Source organism: Bos indicus, chromosome 26 (genome assembly GCF_029378745.1).
Source record: "Bos indicus isolate NIAB-ARS_2022 breed Sahiwal x Tharparkar chromosome 26, NIAB-ARS_B.indTharparkar_mat_pri_1.0, whole genome shotgun sequence".
Taxonomy (NCBI): Eukaryota; Metazoa; Chordata; class Mammalia; order Artiodactyla; family Bovidae; genus Bos; species Bos indicus.
The window spans coordinates 43,933,493-43,950,426 of NC_091785.1; the positions used below are offsets into that span (position 1 = coordinate 43,933,493).

Consider the following 16,934-nt stretch of genomic DNA (forward strand, 5'->3'; position numbering starts at 1 on the left):
TCTCAATAGAGTGTATACATATGTATCATTGTCTAATATAATGCACTTACCTCAGAATTCTTTTTCTTTTTTTTAACTTGAGCTTGGTTTTGGTATTCCTTAGTTAGCTGAATTTTGGGGAGGGGTAGGCTATGTACCGGGCTTCCTTGGTGGCTCACAAGGTAAAGAATCTGCCTGTAGTGCGAGAGACCTGGGTTCGATCCCTGGGTTGGGAAGATCCCCTGGAGGAGGGCATGGCAACCCACTCCAGTGTTCTTGCATGGAGAGTCCCATGGACAGAGGAGCCTGGCGGGCTACAGTCCATGAGGTCACACAGAGTTGGACACAACTGAGTGACTAAGCACACAGCACACACAGGCTATTTACTAGGCTCACATGATGATTTTTTATTTTTTAATGGCAGGGTCTTTTGTTTTCTGTGAGACATGGACATTTAAGTTATGCTGGCACAGTATTAATTCCATGAAGATTAGCTAAGGTAATGTAAGCCACAGACTGTTTAGTTGACACTATATCACAGTAATACTTATCAAAGCAGGCGTGAATTTTTGAATGTGAATGTTTTAAATATTGAGATTACGTATCCTTGGATATGTACATTATGTCATTTGTTCTCGTCATGTTAAGTTTCTGTTTGCTCATTTTAGTTTCCAGTAGCATGAGCAAGTAATTTATATTTCATTCCTGAGAAACCAAAGGAAGAAACTGCGTAATGAATATGAAAGTTGCCATTAAATCTCAGTTGTCCATTTTATGGATGCTTTTATGATTTTAGCCTTTGCCCTTCAACACACTTTTGGATTGCTGTCAGATTGTGTATATAATCAGTAGGTGCAAACTAAATTTAAAAATCTAAGTAAATAAATATAAATTACCTGGATTTGAGGAAAATAAAGCTGCTGAATGAGAAAAGGATTTCAAAGTTAAATATAAGTGCTGTGTGTGTGTGTGTGTGTGTGTGTGTGTGTGTGTGTATATACTTGCTTTTTTCTATTAACTTGGTTTATACCATCTTTCCCTCTGCAATAATAATAAGTGATACAGGTAGGAATTGACTTATTAGTACTACCAACTTAAATTGTAAGTCAGTCAGTTGTGTCTGACTCTTTGCAACCCCATGGACTATATATAGTCCATGGAATGCTCCAGGCCAGAATACTGGAGTGGGTAGCCTCTCCCTTCTCCAGGGGAATCTTCCCAACTCAGGGATCGAACCCAGTTCTCCTGCATTGCAGGCGGATTCTTTACCAGCTGAACCACAAGGAAAGCCCAAGAACACTAGATTGGGTAGCCTATCCCTTCTCCGGGGAATCTTCCCGACCCAGGAATCGAACTGGGGTCTCCTGTATTGCAGGCAGATTCTTTATCAACTGAGCTATGAGGGAAGCCCTACTACCAACTTAAGATTACTGATAATAGTGCATACACACATGTGTGTTTAAAGTTTTAGGGGAAAAATATCTTTCCTGTACCTAATTTGACTGACCAACCCAATCAGCTGACTCTTTGCTATATTAAAATTCTAAAGATCGGAGTCCATTATTAAATGAGTAGGATTAGAATAGAGAATTTATAAAAATAAAGCCTTTTTTAAAAAATAAATACTTTTGGATAAAGTAGTAGGCTTCAAGTGAAATTCAGTTTTGGTCTCCTTTACAGGAATAGCTATTCACAATCCTGCAGAACCACTTACTACATTTTGCAGTATCTCCTGAGGAAGTCAGAATCTGAGCCACCATGACGACTGAGTCTTGTCTTTGTTCTGATTTATAAACTGTGCTTTCATTCTGACCATGTACAACAAGGTGGAGGTTATAGCATGGAAACTAAAATCTTAGTAAGTGTGATTTTTATTTTAGCTATTAAATAGTAGGCTCTCTTATAGTGAAATTGTCCTCTTAACAAAGTTTACGCTATTAAAAGGAGTGAGGACTTGGCAAGCAGGGATGTAATAATACACCTCTAAATGAAAGATTTTGCTTTCCAGGTTCAAAAGGAAAAATCCTTGAGAAAGAGAAGGAAAAATTTCTATTACTTTCCCTAGATTTCTTTCACTTTTCTGGTTTCACATAGGTAGCAGGATGATACACATTTAGTTGAGAAAGGGATTTGAGAAAAGGGAAAGGCTGGCTTTTGTGGCCAATGTCTAAATTCAAGCCATTAAAAAAAATCATTACATTTGCTGTGCAAGTATTTATAAATTGGTTGTAATTAAATAATAAAGTTTTCATAGTTTGTAGTGTTAGTAAGTCCAGTGTAGAATCCTAGGAACCTTTTAAATAGTTAATGTAATTGAGTGCATTTTAAATACTGAATATTTTGAGTATAAATATTCAAAATTATATTGGCGTGATTATGCTAGTGGTTATTGCAGGGATGTTTCGTCGATTGGTTGTCCTGAGAGTAGGTAATGTGCAGTTTTTACTTTTTGCACTCTAGACAGAGCAAGATTTTGAGGATATAGGCTATGGAACATTATCTAGTTTCACATCGTTACTTTGTTAATTGTAAGCATTACTCCTCAACATCTTTTCTACCTGTGCTTATTAAGAGCAGTGGGTAATGAGCACATTTAGGCTGCTTTTCTCCCTTAGGAAGAACGATAGAGTTGACTGTTTGATCTTCTGAATTCTTTAGTGAATCAAACATCGTGGTACTATGCCTCAATAGCATAATAGTCTGTTGCTCATAATTTAAGAATGTTATGTGTTTAAGATACATGGTTTGTGTTCTATCCCTTACCTTTGAATCTTTTAATTACTGGTTATTTTTCTAAATTGATGGTGATGACCTGGCTGAGATGAAACATTTCTGTGAGAGGCTTCCTGCTTTAACCTCCTTCCCTCTTAGAACAAACTTCCTTTTGCCTGTCTCTCTTGCATTCCTAAGTACATTTTCATTAAATCCCCAGGTCTAAGATTTTTCTTTGGGATCTACCTCCAGTGTCTCTCTGGAAATTAAAAAAAAAAAAAAAAAAGAAGATTTCAGTAAGAAATGTTACATGCATATCTTGAGAAATTGATATTTTATAAGTTGAAGGTTACTTTTATATTTTGGGCGTGTTTTCAGGGGTGAAATTATGTAGCTATTGTTTTAATAACCATGTCCTAATTATTTATAGCTTCCTGCCTGACATAACTCACTTCAAGAAGTGCACAATGTCAGAACGTGGAATTAAGTGGGCTTGTGAATACTGTACGTATGAAAACTGGCCGTCTGCGATCAAGTGTACCATGTGTCGTGCCCAGAGACCTAGTGGGACAATTATTACGGAAGACCCATTTAAAAGTGGTTCAAGTGATGTTGGTAGAGATTGGGATCCTTCCAGCACCGAAGGAGGAAGTAGTCCTTTGATCTGTCCAGACTCTAGTGCAAGACCAAGGGTTAAATCTTCATATAGCATGGAAAATGCCAATAAATGGTCATGCCACATGTGCACATATTTGAACTGGCCAAGAGCAATCAGATGCACTCAGTGCTTATCCCAGCGTAGGACCAGGAGTCCCACAGAATCTCCTCAATCCTCAGGATCTGGCTCAAGACCAGTTGCTTTTTCTGTTGATCCTTGTGAGGAGTACAATGATAGAAATAAACTGAACACAAGGACCCAGCATTGGACTTGTTCTATTTGCACATATGAAAACTGGGCCAAGGCTAAAAAATGTGTTGTTTGCGATCATCCCAGACCTAATAATATTGAAGCAATCGAGTTCGCAGAGACTGAAGAGGCTTCTTCAATAATTAATGAGCAAGACAGAGCTCGATGGAGAGGAAGCTGTAGCAGTGGCAACAGCCAGAGAAGATCGCCGCCGACTATGAAACGGGACTCGGAGGTGAAAATGGATTTCCAGAGGATTGAGCTGGCTGGTGCTGTTGGCAGCAAGGAGGAACTTGAAGTGGACTTCAAAAAACTAAAGCAAATTAAAAACAGGATGAAAAAGACTGACTGGCTGTTCCTCAATGCTTGTGTGGGTAAGTTTTTGTGTTTTTTGAATGGATTGGGAAAAGATATTAATGACATGAAGGATATAAGGAAGGTAACATTATTTAGCATTTAGTTCATTCAGCATGATAGTTACACTCCCAGTGTGCATGCATAAGAACTGAATTTGTGATCTTGTCGTTTCAATGGGTTGGGAAAAGATATTAAAAGTAACATGAAAGATATAAGGAAGGTCAGCATTATTTAGCGTTTAGTTAATTCAGCATGATAGCTACTACTCTCAGTATGCATGCATGAGAACCTCTGAAATTTGTGATCTTGTCTTAACATTGTCCTGTATTGCCTCCCATTTCATTGTGCATGTGTCTTTCCATCTTTAGAGAGAAAAATGTCAAGTTATAGCAGAGTTTTTTACATATCTGTAGTAAAATATATACCTGCAGTTTAAAACTGCTACTCTGCTTATTGTAACGAGATGTGACTGAGGAGTCCCAGCTGCAGCTTCGGAGTGTCTGTAAACAGTGTGAGCGTCTTGTGATGGTAGAAGCTTCAGTCAGAAGTTAAAAATACCACAAAAATGTGTGACTCCAAGAAGTTGAACAGAGATAATACTGACCTTGAAAACGCTGATGTTAATTTTTTATGAATGTCTTGTAGTGAATATTTGCAAACTTTGTGAAACTGATTTCATGTGGCCAGCTGATTCCGTAGTTCGAATATGATTTGTGTGTTTTGGTACTTTCCTAAGGAAATGCTGGATATTAGTCTCAGTTACTGGCTCAGAGCTGTTAAGGGACAGAGACATGTTGTGAGAGTAAGATTTTCTCCAGTTACTGATCTTGTGAGTTAATTATTTATGATGTAATTCACGAAAGCAGTTATTTGTATGCCCCCCACCGCTTTTGAGTAGATTAGCTATTTGAATTATATAAATCTAAATAATTTGGATTGGGTGCTTACTTTTTTTAAAATATAAATTTATTTATTTTAATTGGAGGTTAATTACTTTACAATATTGTATTGGTTTTGCCATACATCAACATGCATCCGCCACGGGTGTACACGTGTTCCCCATCCTGAACGCCCCTCCCACCTCCCTCCCCGAACCATCCCTCTGGGTCATCCCAGTTGGGTGCTTACTTTGACATTCAGCTTTGTAAAGAAAAATTTGAGTGACTACTAAAGTTAAATCTTGTGTGGAATAATAACTATGCCTTAAACATGGCTGTGGGGGGGGGGTGTGTGTGTGTGTGTGGTATGTGTGTGTATTTCCCAGTACCAATTAATTTTGTTTATCTTCCTGAATATAGCCCCAAGAATATGGAGTACATAACTTAGGAACCTACAAGTCCAAAGAGTAGATTTCAAGAAATCTGTTTTTTTGTTTTAGCTTTGTCCTGGCCCCCAAGAAAGCCCCAGCAGATGCGCCCTTCTGAACAAGACACAGAAACAGCGCTTAGTAACCGTTAGCTCCCATTCTCTCCTGCCCCGAGGACTAGGACGAGGACTAGCTGTCTTCAACCGTCTGTGCTGTCCCACTACAGCCCAGCGATTCTTTTTCTCTCCTCAAATTGAGGTGCCACATATGGTGTGAATGTTTTTTCTTTTTTTTAAAACCCGGAGATACAGAAGGGTTTTGTTTATTATGAATGTTTAAAAATTGAGGTCAAATTCATATAACATAAAACTCATCATTTTGAAAGTGAACAATTCGGTGGTATTTAGCACATCCACAGTGTTGTGCAACCATTACCTCCATCTAGTTCTGAAACATTTTCATCATCCTGGAAGAAACCCATTACCCATTTAAGCAGTTGTTCCACACCTCCAAGACCCTGGTAATCAGCAGTCTGCTTTCTGTTTCAGTGACTATTATTGTGAATATTCCATATAAATGGAATCTTATGTGATCTTTTGTATCTAGGTTTGATTGTCCTTTAATTACCCATCTGTCTTTTGGAACACTTAAGATTATTTTTGCAGGCAATAGTATAATATGTTAATATTAACTGTAAGGTGGTGTTATAGTATAGAAGGTAAGAAACTAGATTGCAGTGATTTTTTTTAACCTCTTTGGGGTTACTGTTTCTTCAAGTTAGTGGATCTAATGATAAGAACTGCTTTGAAATATTTTTTCCCCTTGACATGCACAAGTTAGACCTGTCAGTATATCTTTGTCTTTATGGCTGTTATTTCTTGCATTTCTGACTACTGTGTCTTCTTGATGTTTGTCTTTCTTTCCATATATTGAGTTTTTTTGGATAACCATCTTTTTGCCTCTTTGAATTCTTACAACTGAGCAAAGTCAAGTCCCCATTCCCACATACTCCAGAGTTTCTAGGTTCTTAGGGCTAAGAATTGATTGGTTCTTGGTACTGTGGATTCTCTTTCCTACCAGCAAGTATTTTTGAGTTTTCACTGTATAATACGGTTCTAAACGGTTGTATAAAAGACTTTGGTCCTGTCTTTGTTGGATAGTCTTACCCTGATTTGTAAATATCATTGAAATATGTTAACTTTTAGTTGTTTACCTTGTGTTGGGTTAGCAGAAGTCCACATGTATTGAAAATTAATCTTCTCCCTTTCTGTCTGCCTTATGCTTTCCAGATTTCATTAGATACAGTATATTATGGCTTACCGATTTAGACATTTAATAACGCCATCTTAATACTCGCTTTGGCAGCATATATATTAAAAAAAACCATCTCCAAAATATGTACACTAAGTATAAAGTGTATACTATGCATAAAATTTATCCTAAGTATAAAATATGAGACTTTCCCATTTGAAATTGAAATAAAAAATCTCAACCTCAGGCCAGCATTTTAAAATGGGAATGAAGGTTCAGTATTGAGAAAGCTAAAGCTGAAGTTTCCACAGTATTAAGAAAGTGTCTTTTATGTGACTGTTGGGTGTAAGTTTCACCTCAGTCATATTCTCTTGTGTGGTGAGGGGACGTTGGGGACAGCAGTGCCAAAGCCAGAAGAAAAGACATCTGGGAATGGGTGCCCGAATGGTAGCGGCAGAGGTGTGGTTTAAATAGCGCCTGTCTCTGGAATGTCTGCGGTTCAGTGCCAGGTTATTTTCTGGGAGCTCTGTTGATTCTAATCATGGTCTGCCTTTCCCCCTGGATAGATGATGGTGTCCCTGGAATTAAGACAGCGCCACCTAACATGTTATTTTAGTGCTGCTCTTCTACCGAATCAGGTGCCCTTTAGAAGAACAACAAGGGACCCCCAAGTTGATCCCTTGAAAAGACACAGGGTCAGATAAGAATCTCAGGTTAAATCTGTACGATAACTTCTTGTATGCCTGAACCCTAGACTCTCATATCCAGCTGCTGCCTCTGCAGCATTTTCCCTTGAATATGTAGTTATTTCAAACTCAGGCTAAATCTGAGCAAGCCTCTCAAATCTGTTCTCTCTCTCTCCCTTGTTGGTTTAGGACTTTGGACCCAGCAAGTTCATTTATATTTGCTGTGTCCAAAGCTTTGGTCATCCTAGGTTTTCTCCTTTTTCTATTTCGTTCTCACTGGCTCTGTCTTCAAAATATATCCAGAATCTGGCCACCTGTCATCACCCTGGTCCAAGCTGTGGTCCTCTCTTTGTTTGTATCCTTGTTTACAAATTGTTCTTGGAATAGGAGCTACTCCACTCAGTAGTAGCTACTCACTCCTCCAGTGATGCCCTGTGTTGCTCAAAGTAAAAGCCAATTTTTAGGCTCTTTCTGCTCTCTATCCCACACCTACTTCCCCCATTTTTAAACACATTCTCTCTCTCTCTCTCTCTCTGATTCCAGCAACTCTTGCACCCTTTCTTATCTGCAAATAAGCCTCAAGCCCTTTGCACTATTTCCTCTTCCTGGATTACTTTCTCTAGATTTGCAGGATTAGCGAGTGTACCTCCTGCAGGTATTTTCTCACATGTTATCTTCTCTGGGAGGCCTCCCTGACTGCTGCATCTGAAATTTCAGTCCTGTTCTGTGTACTTTTCCCCCAACTTTCATTTTCTTCACAACACTTGTTAACCTCCTAGTATACTTATTAGAAATCACCTCATTTGTCTTTCGTAAAACTTAAAACTTTTTTAGCAAATTTATTTTTAATTGGAGGATAATTGCTCTATAATCTTCTATTGGTCTCTGCTGTACAACACTGTGAATCAGCTATAAGTATACAAGAACTTAAGCTTTATGACGACCAGGAATTTTGTTTGTTTAGTTCACAGTTGTTTCCTAGTACCTTAAACAGTGCCTGATACATAACAGACATTGACATTTTTGTTAATCAGTGAATAAACTTTTGTGGAAACTGGGATCTGGACAACTAGACCTTTCAGAGACAAACCTTTTTGCTTCTCTCTTAAATTTCTCCACGTGGCTTTCTCCCTACCATTCTGTACTTCTCACCTTACAGACTGCCCTCAGCCAACTTGGCTTCTTGTCAGGTTAAGACAGAGCGAGTAGGTCCCCTGGATCTTCTTACAAGAGGTCTCAGTTTATCACTAGGTGGTCTATGGATATGGAAAAGTCTGAAATCAGATTTCTTCACATTTAATTTCTCCATCTTCATGATGAATATTTAAAGTTTTTTTTCTTGAAAATTTTTTATTCAGTTGCCATTGGACGTGTTGCTTCCTGTTTTGCATTTTGCCTTAGGCAGCTGCGTATTTCTTACATTTAACTTGTCTAGTGACCCTGCTAATGAAGATGGAAAGGATTTGATATTGGAGGACAGTGAGAAAGAGTGCTGTTGAAGGCATAGGAGGAAAAGAATTGTGCTTGGCAATGGCATTAGAGATAACATATGCATTAATAACACCTCTGTTGCCCCCAAGCTTTGGGGTGACCTACAGTGTGTACTGGTGTACCCCTGTTGAGAATCAGACTTATGAGCTAACCCAGAATCTCATTATCATGGAGCATGTTGAAATGGAGTCACGAGGATTGTAATCTTATTATTGAGCAAAATTCTGATGTGTCTAAACATTGATGATTCTTAAAACATAGGAGATATGTTAGATTTAATTTTTTCTTACAAAGTGTCTGCAAACATTTTGTTGTATTTGATGGAATGTTTTTCCCTTTCTCATAACTTCTGTTGAAAAGTAATATTTGTGGCAGTTATATTCTGTATTTATGCTGATTATATTTTGGCCCCCTTACTATATACAGTGTTACATGCATCTGCCCACTCCAGAGTGTCAGATATTAACTGTAGACTGTAGAAATGTCTAAAACTTGTGTGTTGTTAAACATGTCAGAATGTATTGCTTTCATTAACACTTTTTTCATTTTAACAATAATTAGTGTATAAGCTTTTTGCATTTTAAAATGGTCTTTTCAATTTATTTTGGTACTGGTATTAAAAATCATGTGTATGATGGTTTTTCTCAAGGAAGTGAATTACTAAGGTTTTGTTAATGGTGTTTTCTTCCTCTTGTGTAAAGGGTTTCAGTTCCAACATGTGTCTGTATTGGGGCGCTTCCTCATGTCTCAACAGGTAATTCTCAAAACACCAGCAGGGTGCCTGAGAGTTCAACTCAATTCTGATACTGTCTACCTTGTGGGTTGAATCAAATCCTGTAGGTGAAGGAGTCAGTCCCAGAAGACCTCCCTCCACTTCAGATGCCAGAAGCCAGCCCCAAGCCCAGGTTGTTAACCTGTACTTCTGACTGCCTATAAATCAGAGGTTCCCATGACACTCCCATCCTTACGCACCTTGGGTTTGATAAATTTGTTAGAAAACCTCACATAACTCAGAGAAGCAGTTTACTTACTGGATCACTGGTTTATTATAAAAGGATATGATTAAAGGATACAGATGAACATCTAGATGGAAGAGCTGTGTAGAGAGTAAGGTTTGGGGAAGGGGCGTGGAGCTTCCGTGATGCTCTTTCCAAGTGTGCCTCTGTCCTTAAATCTCTGTGTGGTCACCAGTCTGGAGGCTCTCGAAACTGTCCTTTTGGGGTTTTACGGAGGCCTTATTACATAGACATGGTTAATTAAATCATTGGTCACTGGGAGTCTCCCACTTCTCTTCCCTCTCCCCTCTCTGGAGCTCAGGGTGCTGTAGTGGGTAGAGCTGAACGTCACAGTCCTCTAATCACATGGCTAGTTCCCCTGGCAGCCAGCCCCTACCTTGAGGTGGGATCCGAAAGTCAACTACCCTGATGTGTTTTCAGGAGCTGAGGAAAAGAGACCAAATATTATCTCACTGGTTTTATCACTCAGGAAGTTTAAGGGTTTGGGGAAGTTGTGAGCCAGGAACAGTGGATGAAGGTCAAATATATATATATATATATATATACATATATTTATATTTATATATATTTCAATTCAGTTGCCCAGTTGTGCCCACGCTCTGCGACCCCATGGACTGCAGCACGCCAGAATTTGCTGTCCTTCACCAGCTCCTGGAGCTTGCTCAAACTTGTGTCCATTGAGTCGGTGATACCATCCAATTGTTTCATTCTCTGTTGTCCCCTTCTCCTCCCGCCTTCAGTCTTTCCCAGCATCAGGGTCTTTTCCAAGGAGTCAGTTCTTCACATCAGGTGGCCAAAGTATTGGAGCTTCAGTATCAGTCCTTCTAATGAATATTCGGGGATGATTTCCTTTAGGATTGACTGGTTGGATCTCCTTGCAGTCCAAGGGACTCTCAAGAGTCCCTACTCCAATACCACAGCTCAAAGCATCAGTTCTTTGGCACTCAGCTTTCTTTGTGGTCCACCTGTCACATCCATACACAACTACTGGAAAAACCATAGCTTTGACTAGCAAAGTAATTTGACCTTTGTTGGCAAAGTAATGTCTCTGCTTTTTGATATGCTGTCTAGCTTTGTCATAGTTTTTCTCCCAAGGAGCAAGTGTCTTTTCATTTCATGGCTGCAGTCACCATCTGCCATGATTTTGGAGCTCCAAAAATAAAGTCTCTCATTGTTTCCATTGTTTCCCCATCTGTTTGCCATGAAGTGCTGGGAACGGATGCCATGATCTTAATTTTTTGAAGGTTGAGTTTTAAGCCAACTTTTTCACTATATCCTCTTCACTTTCATCAAGAGGCTCTTTAGTTCTTCTTCGTTTTCTGCCCTAAAGGTGGTGTCATCTGCATATCTGAGATTATTGATACTTCTCCCGGCAATCTTGATTCCAGCTTCATCCAGCCGGACATTTTGCACGATGTACTCTGAATATAAGTTAAATAAGCAGGGCGACAGTAGACAGCTTTGACATACTCCTTGCCCAATTTGGAGCCAGTCCATTGTTCCACGTGTGGTTCTAACTGTTGCTTCTTGACCTGCATACAGTTTGCTCAGAAAGCAGGTCAGGTGGTCTGGTATTCCCATCTCTTGAAGGATTTTCCACTTTGTTGTGATCTACACAGTTAAATCTATGGCGTAGTTAATAAAGCAGAAGTAGATGTTTTTCTGGAACTCTCTTGCTTTTTCTGTGATCCAGTGAATGTTGGTAGTTTGATCTCTGGTTCCTATGCCTTTTCTAAATCCAACTTGAACATCTGGAAATTCACGGTTCACGTATTGTTGAATCTTGGCTTGGAGAATTTTGAGCATTACTTTGCTAACGTGTGAGATGAGTGCAATTGTGCAGTAGTTTGAACATTATTTGGCATTGCCTTTCTTTGGGATTGGAATGAAAACTGACCTTTTCCAGTCCTGTGGCCACTGTTGAGTTTTCCAGATTGGCTGGCATATTGAGTGTAGCACTTTCACAGCATCATCTTTCAGGATTTGAAATAGCTCAACTGGAATTCCATCACCTCCACTAGCTTTGTTCATAGTGATGCTTCCTAAGGCCCACTTGACTTAGCATTCTTGGATGTCTGGCTCTAGGTGAATGATCACACCATTGTGATTGTCTGGGTCGTGACAATCTTTTTTGTATAGTTCTTCTGTGTATTCTTGCCACCTCTTCTTAGTATCTTCTACTTCTGTTAGGTCCATACCAGCTCTGTCCTTTATTATGCCCATCTTTGCATGAAATGTTCCTTGGTATCTCTAATTTTCTTGAAGAGATCTCTAGTCTTTCCCATTCTATTGTTTTCCTCTCTTTCTTTGCATTGATCAGTTAGGAAGACTTTCTTATCTCTTTGCTGTTCTTTGGAACTCTGCATTCAGATGGGTATATTTTCCCCATTATCCTTTGCCTTTAGCTTCTCTTCTCTTCCCAGCTATTTGTAAGGCCTCCTCAGACAGCCGTTTTGCCATTTTGCATTTCTTTTTTCTTGGAAATGGTATTGGTCCCTGCCTCATTTACAGTATCACAAACCTCTGTTCATAGTTCTTCAGGCCCTCTATCAGATCTAATCCCTTGAATCTATTTGTCACTTCCACTGTATAATCGTAACGGATTTGATTTAGGTCATACCTAATGGTCTAGTGATTTTCCCTAATTTCTTCAATTTAAGTCTGAATTTTGCATATATGTATGTATGTATGTATGTGGTCATCTGAAGATTTTTTTCCCTATAAATCACAGTGTTGCATCCAGAAATACCCGTTGCAGTGTGTAATTTTCTATAATGACTTTTTCAATTCCGAATTTTGAGATACAGTGTCTGGTCACATGAAAGGAGTGTTGCACAATAACCCAAACAAAATTAACTTCAATGGAAGAAAAAGTCATGTATTAGTTTTTGAGGGATGGTAGTGTTGTGCACTGGAATGATAGTAAAGGTGATTTATACTAAGAAAATTACAACATCAAAACAAAACAGAAAAGGAAATTCTTGACATAACAGACAGTGATTTTATGCATTTATTCATATGTCTTAGTGACTGTGACTTTGTAACTTTAGAGGTAATTCAGGGCGTATAAGTTATTGTAAACAAAAAAAACCAGAAACGTATGTTTTCTAGTTCAGTAAGTACTCCTTTAGCCTTAAAAATTATTAATTTACTCTGCTGAGGTATTTTATTGAATTGTCTGAAAACACAGAACATTAGGTATCTTGGAAAAATACAATATTAGTGATGAGTTAGTGTCCAGATTTGTATTTTTTGCTTGCCTGATACTTGACTGACTTGTAGGCACTTATCACCAGCTCTTTGGGTTTTCTCTGATGTACATGACTGATCTAAAAAGTTGGCAGGCAGAACAATATCCTCCAGCCCCGCAAAAGGCCTAAATCCTAGTCCCCAGAACCTATGAATACGCTGCTTTACTTGGCAAAATATGTAATTCAAGGGCCTTGAGATGGAGAGATTATCCCAGATGATCCTGGCAAGCCCAGTGTAATGTGGGTCCTTAATCAGTGAAGGATAGAGATAGGAGAATGAGCTGAGGCAGTGGAGCAGCAGAGGTTCCAAGTGGTGCAGGGCTCTTGGCTCAGGAATGCTGGCAGCTCTAGAAGATGGAGAAGGCACAGCTACCCCAGACTCTCCCTGTGGAGTGCACCCCGATTTTAGCCCAGTGAGACCCCTATGGAACTTCTGACCTCGCCTAAATTTTAAGATAAAAAATTTGTATTAAGTCACTAGTGAAATTCCCTCAGTTGTGTCTGACTCTTTGTGACTGCATGGATAGTCCATGGAGTCCTCCAGGCCAGAATATTGGAGTGGGTAGCCTTTCCCTTCTCCAGGGGATCTTCCCAAACCCAGGGATTGAACCTAGGTCTCCTGCATTGCATGCGGATTCTTTACCAGCTGAGCCACCAAGGAAGCCCTAAGTCACTAGATTTGTAGTAATTTGTTAGAAGCAGCAATAGGAAATAAATACAAATGACATTTTAAAAAATTACAGAGCATCTTAATTTGACAGTTTCAGGAAAAATTAATCTTCACTAGTTCAGTGTCAAAACAAGAGTCATTATTTTGTTATATAATGGGAGAAGTTGAGGCACAAAGAGGCTTACTGACTCGCCAGATGTGATATCACTACGTTGTTATCCTTTTCTAGACAAAGGTAGCATATAGGTGTGTTTGTAAGAAAAAATTCATCTGTACCCTTATATTTGTAGCATTAATGGCTACTGGATGTGTATGTGGTGTGTGTGTGTTGTGTGTGTTCTGTGATGGTGGAGGAGGCAGGGGCAGATTTCCCAAGCCAGTCCATTGTTCCACATCTGGTTCTAACTGTTGCTTCTTGACCTGCATACAGTTTGCCACAGTTTGTTGTGATCCACTCAAAGTCTTTGGTGTAGTCAATAAAGCAGAAGTAGATGTTTTTCTGGAACTGTCTTGCTTTTTCTATGATCCAACAGATGTTAGCAATTTGATCTCTGGCTCCTGTGCCTTTTCTAAATCCAGCTTGAACATCTGGAAGTTCTTGGTTCATGTACTGTTGAAGCCTGTCTTGGGGAATTTGGAGCATTACTTTGCTAGTATGCGGAATGAGTGCAGTTGTGCGGTAGTTTGAGCGTTCTTTGGCATTGCCTTTCTTTGGGATTGGAATGAAAACTGATCTTTCGAGTCCTGTGGGCATTGCTGAGTTTTCCATATTTGCTGGCATATTGAGTGCAGCACTTTCACAGCATCATCTTTCAGGATATGAAATAGCTCAACTGGAATTCCATCACCTCCACTAGCTTTGTTCATAGTGATGCTTCCTAAGACCCACTTGACTTCGCATTCTTGGATGTCTGGCTCTAGGTGAATGATCACACCATTGTGATTGTCTGGGTCGTGACAATCTTTTTTGTATAGTTCTTCTGTGTATTCTTGCCACCTCTTAATGTCTTCTGCTTCTGTTAGATCCATACCAGCTCTGACCTTTATTGTGCCCATCTTTGCATGAAATATTCCCTTGGTATCTCTAATTTTCTTGAAGAGATCTCTAGTCTTTGCCAGTCTATTGTTTTCCTCTATTTCTTCGCATTGTTCACTGAGATGGGCTTTCTTACCTCTTTGCTATTATTTGGAACTCTGCATTCAGATGGGTATATCTTTCCTTTTGTCCTTTGCCTTTAGCTTCTCTTCTTTGCTCAGCTATTTGTAAGGCCTCCTCAGACAGCCATTTTGCTTTTTGGCATTTCTTTTTCTTGTGGATGTCTACCTGGAAATAGCCTCAGATCCCACAGTTTAAGGGCTCAGTCCCACTAGATTGTCTCTCTTCTTTCCTGTCCCCTTCAGATGCCAGTACTAATCCAGCTTGCCACCTGTGTTTCTGACTGTAGACTATAAATCCTAGGTTCTGACAGTCCCCTCCTTGGGTTCAATTTGTCAGAATGGCTTACAGAATTTAGGAAAATAGTTTACTTACTAGGTTGCTGGTTTACTATTAAAAATACACGATTCAGGAATAGCCAGGTGGAGGAGATGCATGTGGCACGGAATGGGAAGGGATTCTCGCGGCACCTTCACAGGTTCATCAGCCTAGAAAGCTCTCCAAACCCAGCACTGGGGATTTTTATGGAGGCACGATGGATTAAATCATTGGACACTGGTGATTGTTTCAACCTTTAGCCCATCTCCCCCCAAGGAAGTGGTAGTGGGGTGGGGCTGAACATTCCAACCTTGGAATCTCTGGGTTGGTTCCCCTGGCAACCAGCCTCCATCTTTAGAGGCTTTCCTAAAAGTCACCTTATTAACATAAGCTCAGAGGTGTTTGAAAGGGCTTGCTATATAAGTAACAAAAGACTCCTATTTATTTCATCTTTATCATTCTGGAACTATTTAGGAACTGAGAACAAAACTAAGTACTGTAACAAAAGATGCCTTTATGGCTCTTAATAGGAAATTACACGGCTTTTAGGAGTTATATGCCAGGAATAGTAGATGAAGACCATATATTTCTTATTCACAGTGTGGTGGTGGTTTTTTTTTTTTTTCCTTCTTGATTTGGTTGAAAGAAATGCTGTTACTGGGACTTTTGAACGATGTTTGATGCCAATGAATATTAATGTTTTCAGTCTTTTTCGAGTCAGCTAAGTAAGTATGCCTAAGTGAAGTTTATTGCCGTATCCTAAGGTAATCTTATCACTTGCTAGTATTTCTCAGCAGTCCATAGCTAGGGCACATTATTTGAGCTTGATTTTTAGTATGAAGTATTTGTTCTGTTTGCTTTGCTATGTTTGCTTATACCTGATAAACTGCAGCTGTTTCCGTCTTTAGAATTTTTCCTGCCTTGTGGAATTGCTTAGTTTTAAGCTATGGTTATTCTGTAACTGCTGGACCATTTTATTTGCTTGTTGGTTTTATATTGATACCAAGCTGTCCTCCTGAAAGATGCTCTTATTTAGTGTCCCTTTTTCCTTAATACATTGCTTTACGTTTGAATGAATGTGGAGCCTGCAAAAAAGGTCTTCTTAGTCTTTGACATTCAAAACCATCACACCTTTTAAAAACATTAAAAAAAAATGGTTTGAGTTGCAATATTCCATTAAAAGCTTTTAATAGAATCCAGCATATATGCAGACTCCTGCAGCAGATCTTGGGCACTGCGTCCTTAAAAGGAAAGCAAAAGGAAAGCAGGCTGCTGCGACGCTGGCAGTGCCTTGTGTGTCCTTGGTTAACTCTGTGTGGTACTCTTCGTGTGAGATGTGCGTGCAGCTGTAAGGACGCTGGTGTCTTCACTTCATACACATTTTTGGTAGTGGATCTCCTTCCTGCCCTAGGTAGTTGATATTACAGGTAATGGAATTCTTTTTGGCACTGTGAAAGCAGTATTATCTTCAGCTAGTCTGTCTTGTTTTTCTTCAAGTTTCAAAGGATTTCCTCTTGTGCTTTTGGAACTCTTGTTTTAAAATCACATTTTAAGTCATGGTTTTTAAGTGAATCTTGGTAATTCTCCAAAATGTAAGATTGTAGTCTGGAGGTAATACACACTCATTTTAAGTGTTTCCCCTGGCCAGTTCAGTAAGGCTTTTCATAGTGCTTCCTGACACCTGGGATAAGAAAGAAGCTTCCAGGAATGAGTGTGTCAAGGCAGATGGATGACAATGGCAGAAATAGAGCCCTGGCAGGATTCTTCTGGTTGCCTTTAGTCCCTGAGACATAGTTCCTGGCTTTTAGAAATGATTGATTACACAGGGCTGCCA

At 39.4% G+C, this 16,934-nt stretch overlaps 1 protein-coding gene across 2 annotated transcripts in view; it reads left to right on the forward strand.

Annotated features, from left to right (window-relative positions):
* Nucleotides 1-16,934, forward strand: part of ZRANB1 (zinc finger RANBP2-type containing 1) — a 69,787-nt gene that overhangs the window by 20,815 nt on the left and 32,038 nt on the right. Inside the window, exons 2-3 of one of the 2 annotated variants that reach the window (XM_070781058.1) lie at nt 1,660-1,837; nt 3,122-3,972. In XM_070781058.1, coding sequence (XP_070637159.1) covers nt 1,794-1,837; nt 3,122-3,972 — 895 coding nt within the window. In that variant the 5' untranslated portion in view covers nt 1,660-1,793. The remainder of the gene's footprint in view (nt 1-1,659; nt 1,838-3,121; nt 3,973-16,934) is intronic. The other variant, XM_070781059.1, reaches the window with a different exon arrangement.